Source organism: Ictidomys tridecemlineatus, chromosome 14 (assembly GCF_052094955.1).
Source record: "Ictidomys tridecemlineatus isolate mIctTri1 chromosome 14, mIctTri1.hap1, whole genome shotgun sequence".
Lineage (NCBI taxonomy): Eukaryota > Metazoa > Chordata > Mammalia > Rodentia > Sciuridae > Ictidomys > Ictidomys tridecemlineatus.
Genome location: NC_135490.1, coordinates 67,047,619 through 67,075,294, shown reverse-complemented (window position 1 = coordinate 67,075,294; position 27,676 = coordinate 67,047,619). Strand labels below are relative to the sequence as shown.

The 27,676-nt window shown below is 35.7% G+C and overlaps 2 protein-coding genes and 1 long non-coding RNA gene across 6 annotated transcripts in view; 2 read left to right on the top strand and 1 right to left on the bottom strand.

Annotated features, from left to right (window-relative positions):
• Positions 1 to 2,217: 2,217 nt before the first annotated feature.
• Smim19 (small integral membrane protein 19) lies at positions 2,218 to 14,568 on the bottom strand. 3 transcript variants are annotated; one of them, XM_078031281.1, is made up of 6 exons: positions 14,430 to 14,568; positions 10,970 to 11,046; positions 10,370 to 10,507; positions 8,614 to 8,735; positions 5,846 to 5,934; positions 2,218 to 4,303 (listed from the first exon to the last, which is right to left on the bottom strand). In XM_078031281.1, exons 3-5 carry the CDS (start codon positions 10,501 to 10,503, stop codon positions 5,870 to 5,872), a joined length of 321 nt encoding a protein of 106 aa, XP_077887407.1. In that variant the 5' UTR covers positions 10,504 to 10,507; positions 10,970 to 11,046; positions 14,430 to 14,568; the 3' UTR covers positions 2,218 to 4,303; positions 5,846 to 5,869. The 3 variants fall into 3 exon arrangements, with proteins under 3 accessions (XP_077887407.1, XP_077887406.1, XP_005340359.1); XM_078031280.1 differs by lacking the exon at positions 2,218 to 4,303 and having other exon boundaries at positions 4,415 to 5,934; XM_005340302.5 differs by lacking the exons at positions 2,218 to 4,303; positions 14,430 to 14,568 and adding an exon at positions 13,367 to 14,108 and having other exon boundaries at positions 4,415 to 5,934.
• LOC144370472 (uncharacterized) lies at positions 14,127 to 27,066 on the top strand. Its single transcript, XR_013430452.1, has 3 exons — positions 14,127 to 14,685; positions 18,660 to 18,958; positions 20,069 to 27,066. It is a non-coding gene; the product is annotated as an uncharacterized LOC144370472 (long non-coding RNA).
• Slc20a2 (solute carrier family 20 member 2) overlaps positions 14,451 to 27,676 on the top strand; it is a 101,487-nt gene continuing 88,261 nt past the window's right edge. The window contains exon 1 of one of the 2 annotated variants that reach the window (XM_078031277.1): positions 14,451 to 14,592. The gene's annotated coding sequence lies outside the window, so the exon portion shown is untranslated. Of the gene's footprint in view, positions 14,593 to 14,679; positions 14,993 to 27,676 lie in introns of those variants that run through there. The other variant, XM_078031278.1, reaches the window with a different exon arrangement.

The window sequence follows — 27,676 nt, the reverse complement described above, 5'->3', positions numbered from 1 at the left end:
CTTCCAGCCCAATTACACATTTTTACAAATTTATAACTCCTTAAGAATGCATGGTACATTGTGTTCTGGAATATTTTTTGGGATAACCCCATCCTCCCTCTTTTGCTTTTTGGAAAATAATATATTATTGGGCTTTAACCATTTTCAAAGTATACTGGATGGTTAGCAGAGAGCCACAAGAATGGTAAAATCACTGCTGTTCTTTTTTGGTTGAAAAAAAATTTTTTTAAACTGAGAATGAGGGTATTTCATAGGCCTGACTGCTTTCTGGGATAACATAAATAACAGTAGATTCAATCTGATTTAATTACTTGTTGAACACCTACTGTATTCAAGGTACACAGATGAGTAAGGAAAACCTGAACACCAGACAAAGAGAAGTTGATCAGTTATGGTGTTCTTTTGGTTTGTTTTTGTTTTAAACACCCGTCTATATTCCCATCTTGCAGAGGTGAGACAATAGACTTGACTATGGCCTACAGAATTAGTCTTTTCAAGGCTGGGGATATAGTTCAGTGGTAGGGTGTTTACCTATCATGCTCACGGCCCTGGGATCAAACCCCAGTCTCTCTCTCTCTCACACACATACACACACCAAGCAAAATCCTACTCTTTTCTTTTCTTTGCATGACATGATATACCCAAGGAATCCTTACCACTGGCTAAATTGATAGGATGGCCCTATCTTTGACTTTCAGCCTCTGAAACTATAAGCTAAATATACCCTTATTTTCTTTATAAAGTTTCAAGCCGTAGGTAGTTTGTTATAGCAACAGAAAATATACTAATATAGATACCTTGGCAGTTTTCAGTTTTGGTGATGATTGGTATAATATGAAAAATAAAACCTGATTTACTAAGAAATTTATTTATAAATTATTTATTTCTATGACTTTAAAAAAATTATTTCAAGCTTATAGAAAAGTTATAGTAGTGTAAGAAACTTCTATATGATTTTTATCCCTATTTAGTTAAAAAAAAAAAGACTCTCTTATATTCCATCAGTCTTGTCCCATATGGTCCCATATGCCTATAGTTTGCTTAGATTGTGTTTCCATCTGCTGTCATTTTTCTTTAGACCAAACAGATTCCTTTTGCAGTTCTGTGTAGCAGATCTGCTGCTGAAAAATCATTTCAATTGTAATTTATCTGAAAGTATTTAATCTAACTAAACATATTTGTAATAGCTGCAAAGTCTATGTCTACGACTTCAATGTCTGAGTCATTTTGAAAAGTCAGTTTATATTGACCATTTTTTCTAATTTATTTTTTTTAAACTCTGGGTCTTGTTTTCTTGTTCTTCCCATTCTTATAATTTCTTATTGTGGACATCGTAAACAATATGGTGTCGCTAGGTTTATTTCCTTCCCCTGGAAAGTGTATTTTTTTGTTCTAGCTGGGAACTCATTTGGCAGGAATCAAACTGTAATTCCTATGATGGGCAGTGGCTGGAAACTGCTCAGTTCTTTCAGTCATTTAGCTATTTGCTTTCTGCCAGACTCCTGAGTGTCCCTGCTAGATGTATCACTCAGGGACTAGCCAAGGACTTGGCAACACTAGATATATCATTCTGAGACTAGCCAAAGTCCTCTTTCTTTCTTTTTCTTTTTTCTTTTCGGTACTAGAGATTGAACTCAGGGTGCTTAACCACGGAGCCACATCCCCAACCCCTTTTTATTTTTTGAGACAGAGTCGTGATAAGTTGCTTAGGACCTTACTTAGTTGCTGAGGCTGTCCTCAAACTTGCAATCCTCCTTTCTCAGCCTCCTGAGCTACTGGGATTACAGGTGTATGACACCAACACGTGGCTCTGGAAGTTCTCTTTCTATGGTTCACTTTTTTTGTGATGTCCACCTCACTTTGTAGTCTCTTTAGAAGCCTTGAACTTTGTCCTCATATTCCTCAAAACAGGAGGACGGTAGCTTCCTCCTTCAGTTCTAGCATACTCCTGAACTGTGCACTGGAAATGTCTTCAGGACAGGTACAGACAAATCCAGTCCCCTTCTTTCAAGGGTCAACTTCCTTCTAGTTTATCTGCCTATTGTTACCTTCAAAGAGTTGTTTTTAAAACATTTTGTTCTGAACTCTATAGGAGTTAGCCTGACAAAATTACTCTGCCATTGAAACAGCAACCTACAAACATTTCTTAAAAACACACACACACAAATATAAATTCTACAAATTCTTTCAAGTAAATTAACTAGTTACTTCAACAAGTATTTACTAAGCATTTATTTTGGGCTAGATAACATGTTAACATCAGGTGGTAGAAATCCTTTCAGATATAAGAATTATATTAAATTGTAGTCACCTATGAATGGGCCTGATTTTTTTTGGGGGGGGGGATTTTAACTAATTTATTTTTGTAGCACTGGGAATTGAAACAACGGCCTTGTTCATGCCAGGAAAGTGCTCTTCCACTGAGCTGCATCCCCTAGCCCTGATTTCTAAACCTCAAAATAAAAGTGTTACTAAGAGATATATGTAACCCCTCTTTCCAGCCAAAAAACAACAAAAATAACAAAACATCCACTTACTTGTTCTCTCATAAATACGTTTATATAGAGTATTTTTTCAAGAAATTCAGATTTCTTATTCTGAAAGTAAAGTTTAACAACATTAAACTAGTTGCAGTTTAAAATCCCCAACTTTCTTCAGCTAGTCTGAAATTTGTCAAAATGTATTTTCATAGGACTGGGGATGTGGCTCAGTGATAGAGCTCCTAGTTAGTATGCACAAGACCCAGCAATCAATCTCCAGCACCAAATCTCCAGTGCAAAGACATAAGTAAATATGTTTGTATATACATATGTATCTCAAACCTAAAAGGTGAACAATAAAGTGCTCTTTCAATATAAAAATTGGGGCTGGACCTATAAGCCTAGCCAGTGTGTGGCCTCTCTTATCTCATCTTCCTACATAGAAGCATAGAAGGTGGAATATTTCTAACCTACATAGTTTTTTTTTTAATTTATATATGATAGAAGAATGCATATAGTTCTTACTACACATACAGCACAATTTTTCCTATCTCTGGTTGTGTACATAGTATATTCATACCAATTTGTGTTTTCATACATGTACTTTGGATAATAATGATCATCACATTCCACCATCATTACATACATAGTTTTTCAAAAACTATTACTATTATTGAAGTAAATGTAGGGTAAGTGTTATAACAGAATCCAATGCTAAACACCACTCTTTTCACTGGGGTTAGGAAATCAAGGAAAGTTTCCACATCTGCTACAGGAGTCTGTAGAGTTCTACACAATCTTAGTTCTCAGCTTAATTCCTTCACCACTCCTAAATTCTCGTACAAGATCTATCTTTCCCACATAGGTTTATACAAGGATGAAAAGGGACAAATGGGAAGGGCTGGGAAATGTTTCCTGCTTTACAGTTTTGTCTAAGTTTGACTCCGGCTTTATTAGGGAGTTAAGTGGAAAATAAATGAAAACTAAGCATAAGTCCCTATTTTATGATCCTATTTTGCATATAGGATGAGGTAAGCCAAATGCCCACCTTCTTTCCATATAGATTTCTGGCATATATTTGCATTCTACTTCTGCTATTGAAATAGAATATACAATAGGAATAGTATATTACCAACACCCTGTCTATAAACCCTATAACTACTGGTTGAATGAATTAGTTGGTTCCATACAATATTCTTTTGTCTCTTCCACTCCTTAATTATATTTTCCAGGTTAAATTTATTCTTATGTCATTTTAATATCTGAAACTCATTTTTATTACTACTACTTTATCTCATTTCTATTGAATACTTAAAAAATATTTTGGACATTACAATTTTACCATAAATCCTGCATTTGATTTTCTGGTGAATCATATAAATAACTCAACCTAACAACACAGTGTGAGGCCAATAGCAAACATCTGTGCCCTTTGGAAGCTAATTTCTTCCCTTAGTGCAGCTGGCTGGCATCAACTAAACATCCAGTTATTTAACACACTCAAGCTGTGCACCAATAGAGCCTGACCAATGCTCACTGCTAAATATCCAATGTATTAGAAAAAGAAGAAGAAACAAGAAAAAGGAGAGCATAAATGTTCATTACTAGTTTGTTAGTCAACCCATTTTTCTTCCAAAAAAAATAGTTCCATGGGATCCTCCGTAGATGCAGGGCAGAAGCGGGCAATCAGCTGGTGTTACTTTGAAGTGTGGCTGCAGGGCTTCCACCCTTTCCCAGCCCAGCTGTTGAAGCAGGGAAGAAACTTCAAAGCTCAACTTGCTGTTGTTTCTGCCAGTGGGGTGTGTGCAATTCCCATCACTTAGCTATAAGGAAAAAATGAGGAGGAATTTCATCCTCTGTCACTTGCCAAGGTTTGATGCTCAACAATCTACCAGTTTTTGACTGTATCTACTGGACACAAATAAAACAACTGATTTCATTGTGTAATTTACATTTATATTTATTTATATACATTAATTTATAAACCATCTGAGATAGCCAGTTTTTATGATTTGCTCAGATTGTGCCCCAATTAAATTCTTAATTCTGTAATCTGCCTAGATTGTTCCCCAGACTAAATTCTCTGCTCATGAAAACAAACAGGGGTAATCCTAAGGCAAAACAAAAATTAAGATTGTCCCTTTGCCTGTCTGCTACGCCAGCCCATATTTAAAACCATTTATAATCCTTGAGTTACCTTTTAATTCTCAATATAAGGGGTACATCCAGATTCTTTTGTGAATTAAGAAAGAATTATTCCATTTAGTCAAAAATGCACTATGTACAATATATACATTTTTGAATGATGTAATCAAATTTTAAAAGTAAATGCAATAACCCTGGTTTTATTTTGTCTAAACTTTAATTTTCATATTAAACTTATATTCTTTAATTTCACAATAAAAAGGAAATAAAATTTGAAGTTACTATTAGCTCTTAAAATTAAGAATAGCTTTAATTCAAAACTGATTCTTTAAGAATTGAACAGTTGAACTTCCCTACCACTATTTCCAACAAGTTGTATTTAAATAAATATGAAAAATTAGGTAAAAACATTTCATTCTATAGTATAAAATAGAACAAGAGAGGAGGATCTTCAGAAAAGCTTATTATGCTAAAAAAGCAAAAAAACAGAGAGTAACACTACAAGTGATAATGATATGACTAAAAAGGAAGTTTCCAATACCCACGTAGAGGTATCCATTTTTTCCAACAGACGACCCCTGTAGGGCCTAAAGAAAGCCCATGATGTTCCAAACCAAAACAACAAAACAAACAAAAACTCCTGGAACACAATTAAGGGGTAAAATTCAGTTATGACAAACTTCTAAAATTAGTGGATGGGTATGCATCATGATAGAAAAGATGGTCTAGGTGTACAAGTTCTGAAGAAGCAAAGATCTCTAATTAGAGTCATTAACAGTAATGAGAACACAAATTAGCCTATTACTGATATTACACTTAAATTAGAAAATCTTAAAGGAACTTATTTTACTAACTAGATTTTTTATTTTGGAAAAATATCCTAATGAAGGTGGTATAATCTCCAGAAATTTAACTTCCAAAGATAGGCGTTTATTTCTCACTGATTATATCCTGAAAAAAAATCAAAGATTCCCTGCAAGGTAAAGTCCCCATCTCTGGTTAACTATATCTTTCTGGGTATTTATAGGCTCTGTGTGTTTAGGCCTTTTGAGTCCTATGGATGTGTACCAAATGACTAGGAGAAGCAATTTTAAAAAGCTAAACAATGCAAAAAAGATGGGAAAAATCAAATCATATACAGACAGAAATTTTTTAAAATGTTATTTATGATTTAGCAGAAAGAATCAGGAGTTGCTACTGTACTATTTAATAACAATTACTTCTGTTGCTTGTTTTCTGAGGTCTCATTCCAATGAGAGCTGCACACTGTCAGTTTGGTTTTGTGGCTGCTGGTGATCATACTTCCTTGCTATTAAAAAAAGAAAAAATAAAATTAATAAAAATGCAAAATAATTACTACCTAACATTATTAAAATGTTGTAATGAGTCTCAGTTAAAAAAAACAGTTAAGAATTAGGCAATTTTATTCTTTAGAGGAAACATTACACATTCTGATCTTCTGAATTCTCAAAATTGCTCAATCCACTTTTACGTTTATTATTATTACGTATCAGGATTACTCAGAACTTTAAAATATAGGGTAAATATTTATTAAGCTATTAATGATTTGCAATTTCCTTTCTTATCCTTTATTCCCACCTTAAGTTAATAATAATGCTCTTGTCTGCACCATAAAAAATTTGAATACATTAACTTAGAAGCCTAAGACTGATAACATAAGTTATCAATATAAGAATGATCCATTATGTTGGGAATCTTAAATATGCAAATCCACACCATATATATTCTTGAATAATGCCACCCCAAAATATCCACATTCTAATCCCCATAATCTGTGACTATGGTACAAAAGAGACTTTGAAGATGTAATTGAGGTGATGGGGAGATTAACCTGGATTATTGGGCCCAGTATAATCACATGGGCCCCTAGAATCAGAGAACCTTTCCTGGATAAATTCATAGACAGAGGGAAATATAAGTGTGGAAAAACAGTCAGAGAGATGCAATGTGTCTGGCTTTTAAAACGAAGGAATGGGGCCATCAACCAAGGAATTTAGGCAGTCTTTAGGAGCTAGAAAGGGCTAGGCAACAGATTTTCCCTTAGATCCTCCAGGAAAATGTAGGAAAACTGCCTACACTTTCCTTTCAGCCCAGCATACTGTTGTTGTATGACTTCTAACCTACAAAACTGATAGATAATGCATTTATATCATTTTAAATCACTAATTTTGTGGTAACTTGCTACAGCAGCAAAAGAAAACTACTATATTCTGCAAATAGGAATTCTCATAAATTTTATGTCATTCCCATCAAAAAAGAAAAAAATGGTACAGTGAGTTTATAATTGTACCTGCTATGTTACAGTATACTACTCGCAAGAGAACTTGTTTTGAGTATCAGTGAAAACTTAATTCTTTACTTATAATTTTCTACATAGAGCTTCTGACTTTCTATATTTTAAAAAAAATATTTTTAAAAGGATTTCTTTAAAATATATATATAATATAAAATTTGCTATTTTAAACATTTTTAGATGCACAATTCAGTGGCATTAACATTCATGCTGTTGTGCAAACATCACCACCATCCATCCATAGAACTCTTCATCATTCTAAACTGAGTTCTGCACCCATTAAAAAATAGCTCTCTACACACCCTGGCAACCACCTTTCTACTTTTTTTTTTTCTTTTTGATTTGCCTCATGTAAGTAAGAATAGTGTCTGTCCTTTTTGTGACTGGCTTATTTTACTTAGCATAACATCTTCAAGCTTCATCCATATTGTAGCATGGGTCAGAACTGCCTTCCTTTTAAAAGCATAACAACATTCTATTGTGTATATGTAGCATATTCTTCTTTTCTACTCATCTGATAAGGACATCTGAGTTGTTTCCACCTTTTGACTATTATGAATAATATTGCTCTGTTAAATTAAGTTTTGTTTCTTATTTTGTACTGATAACACATTTCAGTTTTTACTGTGGAGATTTCTCTTTAAAATTGTCCAGTCCTTTTTCCTTAACCCCTACACAGCTCTCATCAAGGCAATAAATGTCAATTACCTGTTGTACATCTTTCCATGTCTCCCTTGATGCTTATATAATTATACAGAGCATTTATATCACATGGACATTTTAAAAAGAAGGATGTTCTGATCATTTGATTTTATAACTATAGCAACATACACTTCTTGCTTTTCTCACTAACCATGCAAATCATACCTTATTCTTTTAAATGGAGGCATAAAAGGTTATGGTTTACATGTACAATTCACTCTGGACCAATACATTTTTTTCTTTTTTCTTTTTTGAGATAGAGTCCCACTAAGTTGCCTAGGCTGACCTCAAACTTGTGATCCTCCTACCCCAGCCTCCTTAGTAGCTGGGATTATGGACATGCACCACCATGCCCAGCTCAAGGACCCATACATTTTAAACTTTGTTATTCTCTGCTGCTTACATATTTGCAGTGCTCAGTACTATAGGACATATTAACTTTGAGATATGACCCCCTGACCTAACACTCTGATGTCTCGTCATCCTCCTAGAAGCCATCTCTTTACTACTTTGACTTGCAGCAATTATAATATAAGTGACTACAAACTCTATAAATACATACTTCAAACCAAACTTAATATATCTCCAACTCAAATTCCTTTTAGCCAGATCCCCAAAATATTCTTGGTCACTTCAATGCCACTCCATATGAAAGGAAGTCCAAGGAAAAAAAGTTAGAAGAAGAGAGAGTAGGCTCAAATGATGGCTAGAATCTTAATTTTTTCCCCAAAATTTATAAAAATATGATCATAGGAACACATCGCTAAGACAATCCTCAGGGTTTTGGAAAGTGCTCTGTGCAAGCAAAAGGTCTAGTAGCGTCATAGAAAATGTCCCTTTTCTGAAACTATGTTAAACATCTGAAAAAAAGTGCAAAGTTTTTAATACTAACTATTGTTCATAACCTTGGACTCAATTCCAGAAATATGCATGTGGATGCATGTGGATACAGTTCAACACAGAACTACTTACAAATGGAATACATTTCCAGCTGTTGTCTTAAGCGAATTTTGCTCATTGTGTCATAAAAGTTGGGCTCTGACGTTTCTTCAGTAGGTGGCACGCTGAATATCCTCATAATTTTCCTTTTATTCCTAAAATACAAAAACAGCGCAGAAAAGAGATTTGTACGAGTGTCTATAGGATTGTAATATTCTCATGATCCTGGTAATTAGATGCCGCATTAAAAGACTTAAAGGATAAGTCCATGTTATTCTAATTTGTCTTTAGGATATGATTCTTTGGCTCATGTACTCTTTCTTTCATTAAAAAGCTTATAGCTGTACATGTACAGCTATGTGGCTATAAGAGAAAAGAAATGCTAAAAACATTCATTTACTATACCAAGTGAATTGCCTCCATTGTGATTCTTAATTCCTAAAAAAGCCAGATATTATGTGAAAAAAAATCTACCAACAAAAAAACACCTTATTTTTCTCCCTCTCATGTCATCCAAATGAAGTCGAACTACTGGATTGGAGAATACACTGAATGTGAGCAGAACTTAAGTTGTGAAATTATGAATTGAAATATTTCTTAAATATAATAACATGGCCTTATTGAGGACAACTTTTTAAAAACAGGAACAGTATGCCTCTGATTTTAAAAGAAAAGTGGGGAGGAGGTGATGGCTCTTTTTAGAGGAAACTATTACCTACAAGTAGATCAGTGGTGACATGTGGAGCCTTCTCCCACCCACCACCTGCAGTCCCAGCAGCCAACAGTCCAGCTGCTCCAGGAGAGCCACATGGCCAGGAAGGATAAGCATATGTATCTGAGAGCAAGTGTGGGCTCTGAACCATCCCCAGGCCAAAAATAAATAATCTCTGGAATACTAATTATTTTGAACTATTTAATGGCTTCTGTTTTTTATCTTGGTAGAGGACACCAGAAGCATGTGGGTATAAGGAGATACTACTCAGAACTAATACTGCTTTTCCTTTTTTGTTTTTGTTTTTAGGTGCAGAAGATTGAGAACAAGGCCTATGCACAACAGGCAAGCACTCTACCACTGAACTATATCTACAGCCCAGCTTTTCCTCCTTAAATCCAACCTCCTCCTTGTTTATTTATTTTTACTTTTCTAAGGGAAAAAGTACCAAGGAGTATAAAAGAAGACAGCTATATTAGGCTATGACATCTGGAATTAAGGCAGGAAATATTTATTGAGGATTTACACTATGTGACACATAAAGGTAAAAGATCCAAAGGTAAAAAAACAAGTACCTTGTTCTGAGGGACTGAAGTTTTTGTGAAATGAAGAGATCAGTAACCAGACAAGACAAATATTGTTTAAAATACCATGAGAGTGTCATGCACAAGAAACAAGGAAAAGCTTTAACTGGGCAAAGAGAGATCTACTGAATACATAGCAGTTTCTATATTTCAGGGACTTGGGCCAAAAAATGTGCTCATTAAAGAGTGACAAAGAACCCAGGCTCATGATGAAAATTAGGCAACAGAAGTGACAGAAATGAAAGTTTAGAGTAGCTGGCTTGGATGTCAAGAGCTGTACTTAAATCTTCACCTCTTAAAGCAATGGGGTTTTCAAAGCAATACCTCAGTCACCTGTGCTTGAGACCAGAGAATCAATAGCATATGTCAGAGGAGGAATACAAATTCTAATGAAATTATTTTTATGTATTCAATTCAAATTTTTAAAACAAAAATCCTGCAAAATCTTCAAATGTCCAGTTTCTTATTTGTTTTGAGATGCTAACAGATTTACCTCTTGGCATACATGAAAAGACCAAAGCTAACAAGGATCACTATCAAGTAAACATTGGTGGCTTCATTCCAGGCTTCATGAACAGTGTAATCAATAGAACCATCATCACCCATCACTCCGTAACTTCCAGCCATGGGGCTATAAAAGAGAAAAGAAAATAGGGTTGGTGTCCATAGGACTTGCTGGTTAAATCCAGTCCATCATCTGTTTTGTATAACCCTCAAGACAAGAATAAGTTTATAATTCTACTATATATTACTTATTTTATTTATTTTTATTTTTGAGTCAGGAATCAAACCCAGGGCCTCAAACATACTAAGAACACTCTCTGCCACCAAGCTATGTATGCCCCAGTCCCTAAATGGATACACTTTAAATGATTACAAGTACCTATATACTATCCTCAATTTGTCTCACAGTCCACAAGCCTAAATATCTTTGGTCTGGCTCTTTAAGGAAAAGTCTATTGACTCCCTGACTAGATAATTAAGGCAACTAATACATTTCCCCTTACTTGACTTTGAAACATTACAGCTGCTACCTAAAGGTTACAATGCAGGATAAAACATGTTACTACGTGGCTGGGCATGGGGCACTTACCTATAATCCTAGTGACTTGGGAGGCTGATGCAGGAGGATAGCAAGTTCAAGGCCAGCCAGAGCAACTGAGGAAGTCCCTGTGCCAAAATTAAATAAATAAATAAATAAAATAAAGAGGGCAAAGTAAGATTAGCTCAGTGATAGAGAACCAATAGGTTCAGCCCAGTACTAAAAAAAAAAAAAAAAAAAAAAAAAAAAAAAAAAAATTACTAAACGAATGAAGTCGAAACGTCATTACAAATGTTTCCAAATTGTAATAATCATCCACATGAAAGCAATAGAATACTTTAAAACACAGTGCCAAGTAACCCACTTATGATGCTGAGATGTCCAACTCCTGACAGCAGCCTAGGAAAAGTGCTCTTCCACATGTGTCCCAAAATGCAAGTTTGTCCTTTTCTACTTTTGTCCTTCAGGCCCAATTTGGCTTAAAGAAGCTATGGGATAAAAAGTTACTTTTTGCTATTTATACAGCTGTGACTTCTTTTGAAGGAAATGCATTCTTTGGATATTTCCAGACAAAATAAGAGTGGTAATTGAAAGTGTATCAAATCTCAAGTAAAAGAGTAATGGTTCCTTATATGTGGGAAGTTAACTGAATTTTTCTTAAAGAGGATGTTTCTCCCTTGTGTTGGACTTAAGTAAAATGATCTAATATGTGAAAGGAATAGAGAAGTGTTGTTTTGGCCACTCTATAAAAAGGAGAAAAACAGAACAAATGATAGGTGATAACTGTACTGGAGTTTCTAAGAATAAGACAGCCAGCCATTTTTTAATACCAAGAAAAAGAGTATCTGGAATGCCCAAGTTGTTTTGCAATTTTTTTTTTTTGAGGCTGCCTACAACAATGAAGGCATTGCAGAAATTCTTCCACCCTGTAAGTCACCCAAATGTTCATTAATCTATATTTGGTTCAGTAAGATGAATGACTATGTACTGAGGGCACAGTTGGTTTTCTTTCTTCTCTCTTGCTTCTATATAAAATGAATGAAACTTCAGAAGAGGTCTGCTTCTTAAATAGGTGACATGTTTTCTCCCTTCTGACTCTGGAAGACTTTGTCAGATGTTTGGGGACATACTGTAATTCATTGAGAATAAAGTGGATTTCGTGAAGTCATTTAATTTAAACTCCCAACAACGAGGGCCAAAGTAATTTCTCTAAAATATCTACTGATGTCTGATGAACATTCAATTGGTTTTGTGAAAATCAGCTATTGAACAATAAAAACAGAACTTATGGTAACTTATAAGTTTAAGATATAATTAAACTTTCGATTATACACAATTCCCAGATGTTAATGAGTACGAACTTTTCATTTGTTTTTGAAAGTGGATGATATGGGGTACTGGCATATTCTCATTTTTAATTCTTATTCTCTAAACTGAACTCCAGAAGTTCTTTGAATTTAACATGATTTATAGTAAGTAATTGACCTACTTTAGAGATGGAGACTTCTGGAAGACCAGATGCTATAATTGTTTTTGTAATTTATGGAATCTCAACCATTGTTGGTGCCAAAATGTTTAAATAACAACAATGACTGTGTTAGGCAAAAAGAAATGAGTTTAAGTATCTGATTTGAGAGGTCACAGAAGGGCCAAACAGTTATTCAGCAAGGGTGGTAACTTTCAGGATTGGAAGATATCAACAAACTGGGAGAAAAACAGGGAACAATAGAGCAGTGGCTACTAGGACATTTTGCAGGTGCTCTTTATCTGACAAACTGAGAGAGTATCTCCTACCTATTTTCTAATGCCTGAATAAACCAGATTAATTTCTTGTTTCAACTTTTACAAAATTCTGTTCCTGTGCCACTCAGTAAGTGGTATATTGTTACCCAAAGCTTGATTTCCTCTTGCTATAAATATGCAACCCCTTAATTATATTTAGAAGAGTATTTCTAATTACTGCTGGCCCAGAATGGTAAAACTTTATTGTGAACTATAAAACACATATTATACAACATCATTGGTATGCAATGACACTATTCCATGGTTCCAGGGACATGCACTTGAGTTATTTTTAGTATAGTTGTGAAAGATTTGCACTGAGGGTAGGACTTTCCTGCCCAGTCCTCAATCATAACCAATGGTATGCTTTGTAAGACTGCCAGGAATAATGGTCTAGTTCAGAGTCACAGTACAGACCCAAGGCCCACATGTGGTCTGAACTTTGATCATCCCCTCCCAGCATACCGTGCTCAGTCTGACCAAGTGTACACACATACACCTGTGAGTGATTAATGCATGCTACCACAGCCTTCCTCTGAATCTGAAGTAAAATGCCTAGGGGTATTTCAGTGGTTCATTCCTGGTAAGTTAATGTTTGGGCAAGATTACCAACATAGCTTGTCATGTGCCTAGAGTGCCATTCAGGGCTCTTTTGAGAAAACTGACCTTTTTTTTCACATTTATCCCGTGATGTAATGGTTGAACTATTTCAGTAGGAAGAGCTGAATTAAGTCCCAGGGAAACAAGCATATCCAGATAAAGCTGCCCAAAACATGACAGCTAGGACTTGGTTTTAACGTTGAGACCTTTTCTGGGGATCAAGTGATTGTATCATAAATTTTAAAATTAGAGTCCTTACTTTGGACTCATACAATTTCCAGGTTGTTCTACCCTCACTTATTCTGCCTAGAATGTTATAATTTTTGTTTCTCACTTAGAACCTTGTTCTTTTAATGTTTGACATTCAGATTAGTTTCTACAAACAAAATCCACTGCATAAATAGAGTGGAAATATTTTACTAAAGATTTGGGTTCTGAAAGCAGAAGGAAGCAGGCCTTCGCCCCTCCAGGAGGAAGACAATTAATATCCGATGGCTTCTGTACTGGGCAGTTCACATTTAATTTTCGCAAGAACCCTACAAGGAGGCACTAAAGCTCCATTTTACAGAATAGGAAACTAGGGTGGGGTAACAGGTGGCGGTGGTGGGTTGTGTAACTTGCACAAAGCCACACTGGATAGGGCTGTCAAACACATCTGATGCCCAAACCTGAACTCTTCCAGCCGCGACCTGGATCGTAGGAGATCTGGTCCTCGCGGAAGAAAATCAAGTCCGGCGGGTTAAAAAAAAAAAAAAAAAAATCCTATCCCAGAAGGGGGCCGCGGGCAGGGACCTCCAGAAGGTCCTGGGATCTTTTTACTGTTTCCGCCGCTCGCGGGCAGGCTGCGAGAGATTCCATCTCAAAACACTCCTGCTGCCCCGGGCCGTCTCGCCCAAAGAGACGGGGCAGACGGGTGGTTCATCTTTCCTGCCTGCGCTCCTGGAACCCAGAGCATCAGAGTCCCCTATTCCGCCAAGGCCCGGGCAGGGCGAGGCAGGTGCTCGGAGCCCGGCGGGCGGCGATGCTGCCCTCGGCCGCAGCCAGGCGGAGCGGGGCGGGGCGGCGCTGCGGGGCGGGGCCGGTGACGCGACCGCCGGGACCGGGAGCGCGGGGACGCGGGGCCACTCACGCTGCTCGCTCTGGAGGCGGCACGAGGCCGGCGCTGCTCCGCTCGGGGCTCTCCTCCCCGGAGTTGGCGGGCGCGCGGGACCGGTTACCGAGCGGACCCGGACGACCTCTGCCTTCGTCATTTCCTGCCGGCCTGTCGGTTTCCGGATGAAACGAGGAGCCAGGTCTTTTTTTTTTTTTTTTTTTTAAAGCCGTTCCCCTTTTCAGTTTTTGAAAGCGAGAGCCGCAGTGATGGCCCCGGTGCCGCCCCCGGGCGCGTGAGTGGAGCCAAGCGCCCTTCCCACCCCCGCGGCGTCGCCGCGCCCCGCGGGCCCCTCCCTCAGTGCCCCTCCCTCCGCGCGCCCCCGGCTCGGCGCTAGGGCCCCGCGGCGGTGGGTTTGGGCTCCGCGCCTGTTCGTCCGCGTGGATCTGGTCGTCGTGTGCTGTGCTGCGCCTTCGCTAAAATCGGGCGGGAAGTAGCGGGGACGGGTCATCACCGGGAGTTCCGCGCAGCTTCCCGCCAGCCTTGGCGCCCCGCGGGACTTGGCGTGGGAGGGGGCAAGGTGCATTGTCCAGCGAGCCGAGGTTAAGATGGGGCACTCGGAGGTTTTCTTTTCCCCCAAGAGACCGTAGGGTTACTTTTAATATTTCCGTGTACTCTTTCAGAAGAAGCGTGTGCTATCCACACTGCCTTTCCTTTTACCCTGCTCATAATAAACGGTGCGTGGCTGAGACAGTTGGAATGTTTGAAAAACTGGATGTGGCCAGGATGCTGTAGAGTTAGGATTGTTAGCTTAAATGACTGCTGCATTTAGGGGGAAAAAGGTGTAGTGACTTGAAAAACGTGTTTTCCAACATGAGACAGGTAATGAATTCATGTAGAATTTCAGAATCAGTATTGGAGTGATCAGATTTCAGTGGTTGGTGCAGCCTTGCAAATAAAGGGCCACTTGCCCACGTGCTTGAAGTCGTTTTTTTGAGCAAGTTCTTCAGATCAGCTGACTGCTAATTATAATTCGTACAAAACTATGTTGAGGTTGTAGAGGTTATATTCTTCTGGCCTTTGTGGAGCTTCTGCTACAATTAAGCTCGCCTCTGACAAGATTAAGACCGTTACTTGGTACAATAGCATAACAGCTTTATTTATATTAGTATTTATTAGTTTGTAACCACTTAGTTTGACTATAAAATTGGAAAATGAGAAACAATAATAGGCAGTGTTGCATACTGAGCCAAGTGGTCTAGATGCTTTATCTCAGGGATAATTTTTTTTTTAAACAAAAGCATAGGTTGCTCCAAATATTTGAATACATGAGTTTGATTTGAATGTGTCCATATGTGAAATGTGTACATGAGAGGTTTATATCTACTTTTGTAAAATAATAGTGCTGGCAATATAAAAAGGATCAGAGTAAATTAATGTGTTTTTAAAAATTGGCTTTAAAATTTCATAGGACTGAAATTAGTCCTTTTATTTGGGTATTCAATAATTTCCAAAGCACATCTCTTATAATCCAAGTTCCTATTATATAATATCACCCAATGAACAGACTATGCACTGACATGGAAAAAAGGTAAATTTTAGGAAAGCCTTTATGGCCTCTTCTTTTCATATCTAATTTCTAAGTGGCATTCTTAATTAAGAGTAAACAAGTGACATAATGAAGCCTGAAGGCTAATTTTCCAATACCAAAGTAAAGAAACAGTGATCTGGCTGTTACTTTGTTGGAGTCTTGCACAATTTCATTTGGCATATAATGTTAGGACTTAGATTAATCTGCAGTGTAGGTAGTTGTGAAAGATTTATGTGCCTGATTTTTAGCTTGCCTTTAACTATCTTAAACATTCACTATTGAGGTTTGTACTTTGTGCATTAAGAAATTAAGGTTTTGATTGGATTTAATTAAATAATTTTAGCAGCTTTGATAATTTTTATAGGAATGACAGTTCCAAAATCCTGAGAATGAGAGTGGGGAGTAACAATTTGCATATTGTGAGAGTAGATGTTATTGGAAGGTTTGGAGAGTTGGAGAAGTGTGTGTTTGTGATTAAAGCATATTGGAACTTCCTATCAAAAGATTCTAGTGGTCCATCATTGGAAAGAGGAAAAGACTGAGAAATCTTTGTCAGTCAGTGTTTCTAACAGGGTTCTTTACTGAAGGCATTGTCTTTGGGAAGGGAATGAATGGGTAGTTGTCATCCATGGATTGATTTAAGAAGAAAAAGATGCACATATTTTCTTTTGGAGTGAATCCTTAACCTTTGGGATTGTTGCCACCACACGCTATTCTAGGCACTATCCCAGCTTTGATATTTGTGGGCACGTCTCTGGTAGATGAAGTTAAATAAAGGGAAAAAATGGAGGTAAGGAATACTCTAAAGCAGAAAAGTATACAAGCAAAGCATTATGAGGCTTTCTTTGGGAAAAATTTAGGAACTGTTAACAAAACCTATCCTGGTAATAATTATATATGTTTGTAAATTTCTTTTGTTATCTGTATTAAGAAATATGGAGAATATGTCCTTAGTGTGGTTTATAAACAGTGGAACAGATTTAGAGTATAGTGTATTAAAGTATGTGAAAAATTACTGAATTGTTAACAACAACCATTTATGTTTGTCACTGTTGGAAAGTCTTAATGACTTAGTAAAAATATGGGCTCCTGTCCACAAGGCATTTCAGTGATGCTGTGTTTCTTGTGATAGGAAGACAAACCTTTCTCATTTCTCACTTCAAAACTTGCCTCAGGCTGGGGATGTAGCTCTGTGGTAAAGCTCTTGTTGCCATTCCCAGCACCAGAAAAAACAAATCAGAGCAAAACTTGGCTCTCCTATGGAGTGTCCTTTAAGCTCCCAGAATGCAGATAATTTTTTTCTGTCTTTCTTATTGCCTTATCCCAAGGCCTTAGAACAGAGCTTGACTTATGCAGGATGCAAGTTAAATATTTGTGGTATGAATAGTGCACTGGGATACTCTTCCTTTTAGTGAAGGTCCTGCATACCTTTTGTTGTAGGACCTCTCCAGCCTTACCTTTTCTGCCAAGTCTGCAGCCCATCTTGAGCTCTTTGAATGTTACCTGTTTATGTCACACTCTTTGGCATTTAATCTTACTTGATGTTGTATTGTTACGGAAGTATTTCATATAGTTTGTTTCCTCACCCAAAATAGAAGCTCCCCAAAGCCAAGGAGTATTTATCTATACAGTCGCATTTTTGAGAACTGCCTTAGTATCCAGTATAATATATAGAGAGAGTAGGTTTGTGTGTACTTATTGAGTGAGTATTAGTTACCATGGGAAAACATCAAAGATATTTAAAAGCATAGGCATTGTTAGTTGGGTAAACCTTGTATGCACATGTGAAGCAGTATGAGAATTTGGAGCTAAATAAAGCAGTAATAGCAAACATTTATGTAGTGCTTAAAATGTGCCAGCTACTGCCCCAATCCCTTTACATGTTCATTTGTTTGCATCTTACGGCAATTCTTTGAAATAGGTGTAATCATGACCCTGTTTTTCAAATGAGGAGACAGAGGCACAGCAAAGTAATTGTTTCTAGCTCAAGATCATAATGTAAGTAATAAGTAGGCAGTTTGGCTCTTCAGAGTTCTCATGGCTTCTCTGGAATGTTTTACTTTATACGTCAAAGCGGGAAATCTAAAAGTTTCACTATTTTGCAGCTGTAAAAGATTCTCTTTTTAAAATTTCAAGGTAGCATAAAAGATTGCAGTGGCTCTGGACTGGCTCTAGGCTGTAGAAACAATGCTAAATTTTCCATATAGAAGAGGTTGATGATGAATTGGCCAAGGGAACACTGTGTGTGGAAATGACTAAAGACAGGGAGAGAATTTTGTATCTCAAAACTGAGTAAGGAATTGAATTCTTTACAGCTATTGAATTCTAGAATAATGATTCACCAGAACGTAGGACAATGACTTTGTTAGAAATGTAGTGTTGAAAAACCTACACCAAATAAAATAATACTAGGCAACATTTGATATCTTACTGCCTTTTTTTTTTCTTTAAACATTTACTGGATTTAAAATCTTAATAATTTATCATGATATTGGTGTTACTGATGGTTTCCTTTTTTGTCCATTTGCTTTGTCCTTTCATGGAATTTTGATCAACTTTTTCAGCTTGTATTGAGCTATAATAGAGAACACTGTTGGTTAGTAGACTTTTAACCATGTAATTTTTTTTTTTTTTTTGGTGCAAAAAAATGTAAAATTGTGCTGTTGATTTGGTGGCAGGCCTGGAGTAAAGTCAGTTGGAAGCCATGTGCAATTAGATGAGGGCTGCAAACAAAACCCAGCAAGATGAAGAAAAAATTATATTCTCTGAAAGTCCAATTACATATTCCTTTTATTGGAACTGACAGTATAATTTGGGGGACATCGGGCATCAGCAATCACTGAATCTAAATGACTCCACAGTTAGGGAAGTGCACACATCACCCCACCGCTGTCCAGGAATCAGAGGAGGAAGTGCCCTTGAATGAAGTGTGGGTCACAAACCTGGTTAGCAGCCAGGGCGGACACACACTTTGCAGGTATAGTACTCTGTACTATAAATCATTTCTACTGGGAAGGATGTTATGTCATTTGTTCTTGGGTGTTGCTTCATAATTTGAGACAGTGAAGAACTGACATGCTGCCATCATTTTAACATGTGATGGATTACGTAAAAGCAAGTTATTATAAAATATTGCCCCAAAGTTTGTGTTCTGTTTTAATGTCTGAGGAACTAATTTGGAAAAATTGAGTTAAAATAATCTGTATGGAAGTATTCATCCAGTTTTGGCACATCAGACTTGATTTTTCAGTCTCTCCCTTTAATGATACTAGGATAATTTCATGAAATCTTTACTATCCCATTTTATGAATTTTAGGCTCTAGAACTGGATCCTAAACATAGCTAGTATATTAACCAGGAGTGTACATCATAGTGACCCAGGATTTATTATAAAATTTACAAGTCTCTTTGCTTTACCTCAGAGATTCAGATTCAGTAGGGCTGCATCAGACCTGTGTGTCTGTATTTTAAACCATCTTGAGGTGATTCTAGTGCCTCTCTTGCCTGTAAAAAGAACTAATCCTGTATTTTATAGATAAGACAATCAGGGCAGAGTTAAATGACTTACCTACAGCTAGTTCATTTGTACCAAAATTTTATGGCCAGATAGTACATAATTCCAGAATTTTGGCTCTGAAGAGCCAAATTGCCTACTTTTCAGGTCATCAATTCCATAGCTCATTTTACAGCCGAATATAAAGCGCGCTTTGGCATACTATTTCCAATTAATATACAAAGGCAGAAAAGTAGTATTTTGTCAAAATCTTGTCTTCTGATCAGACCATGGTAAAGACTGAAAAGGCTATCACCAGAATTTCCATCCAGTGTAACCAGTGCTTTTTTTATTATTATTTTCAGGAATTATTGATTATTTATAATATTTTGACTATCTATCCTGTGGTACCCTTTAAAAAGTTTTTTTTTTTTTTCCTAATTGTATTTTTAAAGTTGAAGTGAAACATTAAAATTTCTTGTTGGGAATTATTTACTTTTTAATCACCTAAAATATAATGTTGTGTAAGAGTTTGCATGGCATTATTAGAATTTTTTTTAATCTGGTTGATTTTTAACTCTTTCTTTTTTTAAGGCATCTTACCTTGGAAACAGAGTACGATTGGCTTCTTTGTCATCTTTGAATATGAGAGATAATCCTAGTTTCAGCATGTCCTCAATAGAGACCAACAGACCAGCTTTATTTCTTCAAGAAGCCTTCCAAAGCCTGTTGGAGTGGCAGCCATTTCCAGAAGTAAATTATGTGTCAGATGCCTGTGAGTGGACTGAATGGCCCAGTGACTCATTAAAATATCTGTGGAAGAATATGGTAAAAAAAAAACTGAAGAATTACATTTCAAGAAGCAACTCCAGTGCCATTTAGGATTTTTGAGCAGCTGAAAGAAGATAGTTCTGAAAATAGAAATGACAAGATTCTAGCACATTTCTTTATGTGTGTCTTACATTATCTTTGTTAACACTTTTTGTGTATTATTTTCCATTAGGGTAATAACTGGTAATTTGCTTATGATCAGAGATTTTTTTTTTTTTTTTTCCTGTGTGGATAGAGAAATGACATTAGGGGAAATAGGAACCATTCGGTGGAATTTAGGCTCTTCTGAAATTGACTCTTATCAAATAGTCACTAAAGGGTGTGAAGTGTGGATAAATTGTTTCTTTATATAATGATGTGCTGCTTCTTGTTCATATTCATTATGACTTTAGTTTCATCTTTCTTTATCTTCTCCTAGCCTTTGTAGATGCCTGTTTTTTTCTTGAAAAAGTTTTTGGCACAGATGGTCTGATTATCATATTTTTTTTTCAGTTCAAAAATAAGAATTACATCTTCATATGTAAACCTTTGGTTGCTATTCTACCCCAATTATTTTTCAGGTTCAAGAATAGAATAATTTCCATTCTTTTTAGCTTTGCTCTTTTCTATTTTTATGTTCTCATTCAGTGTTTTGTTGTTGCTCTTATTTTCTAAATGGAAATGAAAGGTGATTTCTGTTTTGCATTATCTGTCTGGAAAACCAGAATAATGAGTGGTAGAAATTTAAAACAAGTAAAATATTTTAACCCTTGTATTAAATTTCCATCAAACTTCTTTTAGTGATGTTGATGTGTTACCTTCTTACCCTTGCCTTTTGTGTGTTGATGGAGACAGTAAGGAACAGGGATTTCTCCAAATGCACAGAGAGAGAAAGAAAGCTTTTCTAACCAAATGAAACAGTCGTCAGTAAGGTCATTAATGTATAGATACACACTTCAGTAGGAAATAGGTTGTTGGCTAGCGTTAACAATACTTGATATAAATAAATTATATTGTCTTCTTCTTTTTTTTACTTGTTATGACCCTATAATTGATGATGAGTATCAATAATTTTCTCTTCTATAAATTAAGGAAAGTTTTTGCTCTTGTGAATCAAGTTTTACCCAATAGGAAGAAAAAGAACAAAATTTAATGAAGCAAAATTCCATAAAGCATTTGTTTAGCTTTACTATTTCCTACCCTAGTAGGCCTGTTTTTGTTACTTCATTCTTTTAATTCTTTCATCTTCTGTCCTATCTACTTACTACTTTGTCCCACTTCCACATTTTTACCCTCTTCTGTCTAGAATTTCTTGATTGATTTCTTTGTTATTTGCCTACTTCCACAATTTAGCCTCCCATTGAAAATGTTTTCTCTTCTCTTTACCCTTTCTTAAGATGAGTATACCTCCTTCCCCATCTGCTACTTTTAGTCTTTTGTGTTATCTCTTATAACTCAGTACCCGTCATCCTTGGCTCCTGCCTGTTTTACCTCTGTCCACTTGTACTTTACTCTCATCCCCTGTGATGGTCCATTTCCTCTAGCACCTCAGTCTTGGATTTATTTCTGTCTGTGTAGCTTACTGATCTGTCCTCTGTGTCATCTAGCTTTGTTGCTTCTCAGCACCAAATTAATATTTTCTTCCTGTACTTTTTAGTCATTGTGCATTTACTCCATGAGCTCTTTTCTATTTCCCTTGTCCCTGTGTGATAGCTATTACTAGATGGATTTGTTGTCAGTCTCTGCATAGAACACAGATCCTTGCTGAGTATTTCCTGAGTAGCCAGGATGAATCAATTATTATTAACTTTTCTTAGAACATTAAGCTTCCTGTGTTTTCTGCTTCTAAGAATTAAATTGGTATTCTAGAAGATTAATATTCCTTTCAAGAGTTCAGATAGTCATATGGTACTATCATTTTAACTCTTTTGTCAAGAGTTAGAGAATTTATTACTCCTGTTTTTTAAAAGATTAAAGAATAGCCAAATCAAGTTTGGGGTGGGGCGTGGGAAGAACAGAAAGAGAAAGGTAAGTACTAGTAGAAAAGGACTCTATTAATTAAGAGTTTTTAGAAATGGAAAGAAAACTGAAACCACAGCTTTAACATTTATTAGGTAAAACGTCCCCTAAAAGAATAAAAAGTTCCAGTAATTTCATTAAGTAGTTTTATGATTGCATTGTTTTGCATTTCCTTTTAAGTTCTAAGAACTTTATTGTTAAAAAAAAGACTTAATCTTGCAACTGTTCCTTTTATTTTTGAAAGACATGATGTCTCCTTAAATATTAACTTGTGTCATTTTGTAATTATACTGTTACATTCCCAAAGTGCTATTAACAACTGACTCTTGTTTCATGTGTGGGAAAACATAAATTGTGTGGTCTTGCCCCTTAGGACTCCAGTTGTATTATAATGAAAAGATAGCTTGTGGGGAGACTTTATTTTATACTGTTTGTTGATTTACATTTCTCCTATTTTTCCATTATTCCTCTGTATGTTCTTATTATGAATGTGCTGTAATTTGGTTCTTATAATGTGTTTGAACTGTTAGAGGCTGACTGATTTGAGTGTAGTTCTTCAACTTAAAGAAAAACTATATATCACATATCATGGTAATAAGATATTAAGAATATCCCTACAACTAGGAACTGGTCATATTGAATACTCTTTTTGCCTAAGCCCTCCCTGTGACGGTGGTGGTCAGGTATCTGGGATCTGAGAGAAAAACTAAGTGTCCAATAATGGTGCAAAGAGAGTCACCACACTTCAGCAGCTAGTCCTCGGCACCACAGTTAGGTTACTAACAAGGAATTCGTAGGTATGCTAAGTCTTTTTCTGTGTCTTGGGACTGTAGAGATGAATAAGGAATGGCCTACTGTCTCTGGAAGCTATAATTGAGTAGGGAATGTTAATAAGTGAATGATTGTAATAGCAACCAAAGGTCTACATATGAAGATGTAATTCTTATTTTTAAACTGAAAAAAAAATATGTGGCAAATGCTCTTATAGTAACAAGCTAAGGGATCAGAGTTCAGAGACGTAAACAAAAATCAGGAATATAAGTGTATACTTGGTAAATGTATATACATTTTAACGTGAGGTAGTAATTTGTTCCTTATTACCTGTGTGGATCAGGCAAGTTATTCAAAACATTCAGCCTCAGTTTCTTCATTTGTAAAATGATATTATCTAGTAGTGTTGACATATAGATTAAATGAGATAATCTGTATGAGATGCCAGTATGGTCCCTTATTCAGTTATTGTTTAGAATTTGGAGAAAAAAACAGCCAGGACAGAACATGGAATAGGAAAAAAGAAAATTCTTTTTGAGGAGTTAACTCGGAACCACAGAGATAATGTGGCAGCTCAGAAATGCTTAGAATTCCCATTTTATAGTTTTTGCTTTTGAGGTTTTGTTTTTAAAAAAAAAAAATAGCAATAGTACCTTATAATCAATCCCTTTTCTTTTCATTCTCTTCTTCATAACCAAAAGTTTATTTAGCTTGATCTACTTGGCTATCTTTCAGTGACTTTGGTGTCTCCTCATAACTGAAGCGCATTCTCCTAGAAGTTAAAATTTGTAGCAGTTGAGCATATTTGAAAAAAATGTACCACACACTTCTAAAGGCAGTTTAGCAGGAAGAATGTCACCATCATTGGAATAGGTCTTTGTAATGACTACTTTCCAGAAACTTGGAGTAAAAATTAGATAAAGTTTTCATACGGTTGTGGCATTAGGTTTTTATATATATACCAACCTGAGTGTATTTCTTGGAGGATGTATATGTTTTTTTTGAGACGGGAGCAAAGTTACTTTTTTTGTTACTTTAAAAGGTATTATTTAAATCAGTTTCTTGAACAGACCCTGACTGAACAATTTACATTTCTGGTGTAGAAGAAATTGGCACAATCATTCAATATTATTTTGTGTTTGATTATCTTCCTAAATTACCCGATTTTTGACCTGTTGCCTAGACCATATTGATATATCAGGTTAGGAAAAATTATTCTTCTACCCTGGGTTGTTTGGCCTTAAAAAAATTCATAGTGTGATTGAATTAATCTCTTTAGTTTTCTATATATATTTTAATTGGGGTAATTTTAAAATATCAGTGCAGTCAACCTTTGTATCTGCTGGTTCCATATCCAGTAGTTCCATATCCACAGATTGAGCTGACTCTGGATCAAAAATACACACACACATATATATATATATATATATATTTTTTTTTTTTTTTTAAGAGAGAGAGAATTTTTTTAGTATTTATTTTTCAGTTTTCGGTGGACACAACATCTTTTTATTTTATGTGGTGCTGAGGATCGAACTCAGCGCCCCGCGCATGCCAGGCAAGCATGTTACTGCTTGAGCCACATCCCCAGCCAAAAAAAAATTTTTTAAAAATAACAAATTGTTTCTGTACTGAACATGTATAGACTTTTTTCCTTGTCATTATTCCCTAAGCTATATAACAACTATTTGCATAGAATTTACATTGTATTAGGTACTATAAGTAACCTAAATATTTAAAATACATAAGAGGATTGTGCAAATACTATACCATTTTATATAAGGAACTTGACCATCTGCAGATTTTGATATCCACAGATTTTGATATCCCTCCTACTGAGGGAGGACAATATTGAGCTAGAATACTAACTCAAGATTTTAATAAAGTTAAAAATATGTTTCTTTTAAAACTGCTTTCTAAAAAGTTTTATTTATAACTTAGAGGTTTAAATAAGTTTAGTATGTATTTTATGGCTGGTATTAATTTATGTTGACATTATATTCATAGGTAATCTGTATTCCCATAGAAGGAAAAATGTGCATTAATATTTGAAAGCTAGTTTAAGCTGATTATGAAAAGTGGCTTTCATTTGTGTTCACTGGAAGATTCTCAGTAGTGCTGTGGTCATGTTAACAATAGCATGTTTAATTGCCACAATGAATGTCTAGCTTGCAGAAATGTTTGGGAAATTTCTGCAGATGAGTAGAATGAGCTGAGGTACTGGTTATGTCTTTGCTCCCAGTTACATTCTTTGAGAAACTTTTTCTTCTTAGTGTTTTATTTGTACCTGGATTTTTTAAAATTAATATTGCCAACAATAATAGTCACCTGTATGGTCAGGCTCATGACATACCTTAATTCTTGCTATTATGTGATTTTCTAATAAAATTTATTGTAAAGAAATATACATGTTCATATATAATATACAATATATGTTTATATGGATAAGTAAAAAAAAAATTTAGGGGAGTTCTGCAGATCAATAGTTTTGTTGTAGAACATTGAATAAAAGAGGAAATTGAGGAAGGCTATGCAACTGTCCAGTGACAGTAAGTGATGAAACCAGGACTTTAATGAAATCCCAGTCTTTCAATCACTTTTCTGTATTAACTTTTTAAACTTTTACCTTTAAAAATTTGGCTGTCTTATAAATGCATATTGTTTTGTGTTAAGGAGTACTCTGTTAATTCTGTTTTGTACACATATTTTTTTTCCCAAAAAGAAAAAAAGAGAAAGCAAAATAAAAAACTTTTTTTTCCTGATTTTAGAAGTAATGAGGCTCAGTGTTAAGAGTAGTCATTGCTTAATGAAAAACCAAAAACAGATAACACAGAAAGGAATAAAGAAGCAGTGAAAATCACTAATAATTCTACCATCAGAGTTTAACATCTTGGATATATGGTTTCCTGACTTTTTTGTTGTTGTTATTTTTGTGGTGCTGGGGATTGAACCCAGGTCCTCAGGCATGCCAGGCAAGTGTTCTACCACTGAGCTGCATTGCCAGCCTGGTTTCGTGACTTTTGATTTATAAATACATATGCATATATTTTCAAAGCAAATAGGTTCATAATATACATGTTATAACTCTTTATTTTATCTTGGCCACACTTCGATGATATTATAAGTCTATATCTTCATTTAAAATATTTTCCGGGGCCGGGGTTGTAACTCAGTGGTAGAGCACTTGCCTAGCACGTGTGAGGCACTAGGTTCAATCCTCAACACCACATAATAATAAATAAATAAAATAAAGAAATTGTGTCCTTCTACAACTAAAATTTATTTTTTTAAATCTCACTTTCTAAAAATAACCTCTTTTAGGAAAGTTCTACATTTACAAAAAAGTTGCAAAGGTAGTATAGAGAGTTCTGATATACTCCACATCCAGTTTCCTCTATTATTAACATTTTACATTAATGTTATGAACAAATATCAATACATTATTATTAACGAAAGTTTATACTTTATTCAGATTTCCTTAATTTTTACCTCATATCTTCTGTCCCAGTATCTGATCCCAGGAAACCATGCTACATTTAGTCATCATATCTCCTTAGATTCCACTTGTCTATGGCAGTTTCTCAGACTTATTTTTTTTATGACCTCGACAGTTTTGAGATGCATTAGCCAGATGTTTTTGTAGAATGTTCCTCAGTTGAGACTTGTATTAGTCTTCCTGGAGGAAACATGGTTAGACTAGAGTTAGGAATTTGGGGTAGGGAGATCATATAGGTAAAAGGACATTTTCATCACTTCATTTCAAAGGTGAATGTTGATTTTGACTTTAATGACCTTGCGGGAATAGTGTTTGTCAGATTTGCCCACTATGAAGTTCCCCTTTTTTCTCCCTTTTACATGTTTTCTCTTGGCAACCCACAGTTAGGGCAGAGTATCTACATATATTATTTGGAATTATTCTGCGCAGGTAATTTCTTCTGTCCAGGAGATTTACCTATCCTCTGTCATTTACTTATTAAATCAGTTATGTCAGTATAGACTAATGGATATTTATTTATACTTTGGGTTATCCAAAATTATTGCTCAAATTTTTATAGCTTTGGCCATTCAGAGCTCTGTTGGTTTCTGTGTCCCTTTGCCATACCCCTATGATTATGGATTTATATCTTCATTTTTAAAACAGCTTCATGGAGTTCCATTGTAAGAATGTACCATAACCTACTTAACCATCTGGTTTGGTGGTAATTTAGGTATCAGATTTTTTCACTATTATAAACAGTATTTTGATAAGTAGTCTTCAGAAGACATTTATGATAATATTGTCTAGATATTGTATTTAGGAAAAAATTTATTAAAGGGTCTGGCCATTTTACATTTTATGTGATATGAGACTGAAATATATCTTAAGCAGATTTTTGAGGAGTGAGCATTTTCACCATACGTGTGGAAAATACATTTTTTTTCCCCAAATGACTATAGTCATTTAGCTCCCTATTTTTTTTTCCTCTTGTGATCAGAGCTGATGGTGGTACCTGTGGTTCTTGAGCTGCTTGACGTCACACCTTATCTCAAGACCTGTGCCATCTCAATGTAGAATCAGTTGCTATATACAGTTAACAGAGGGTGGAAAAAAAAAAACAACAGAAT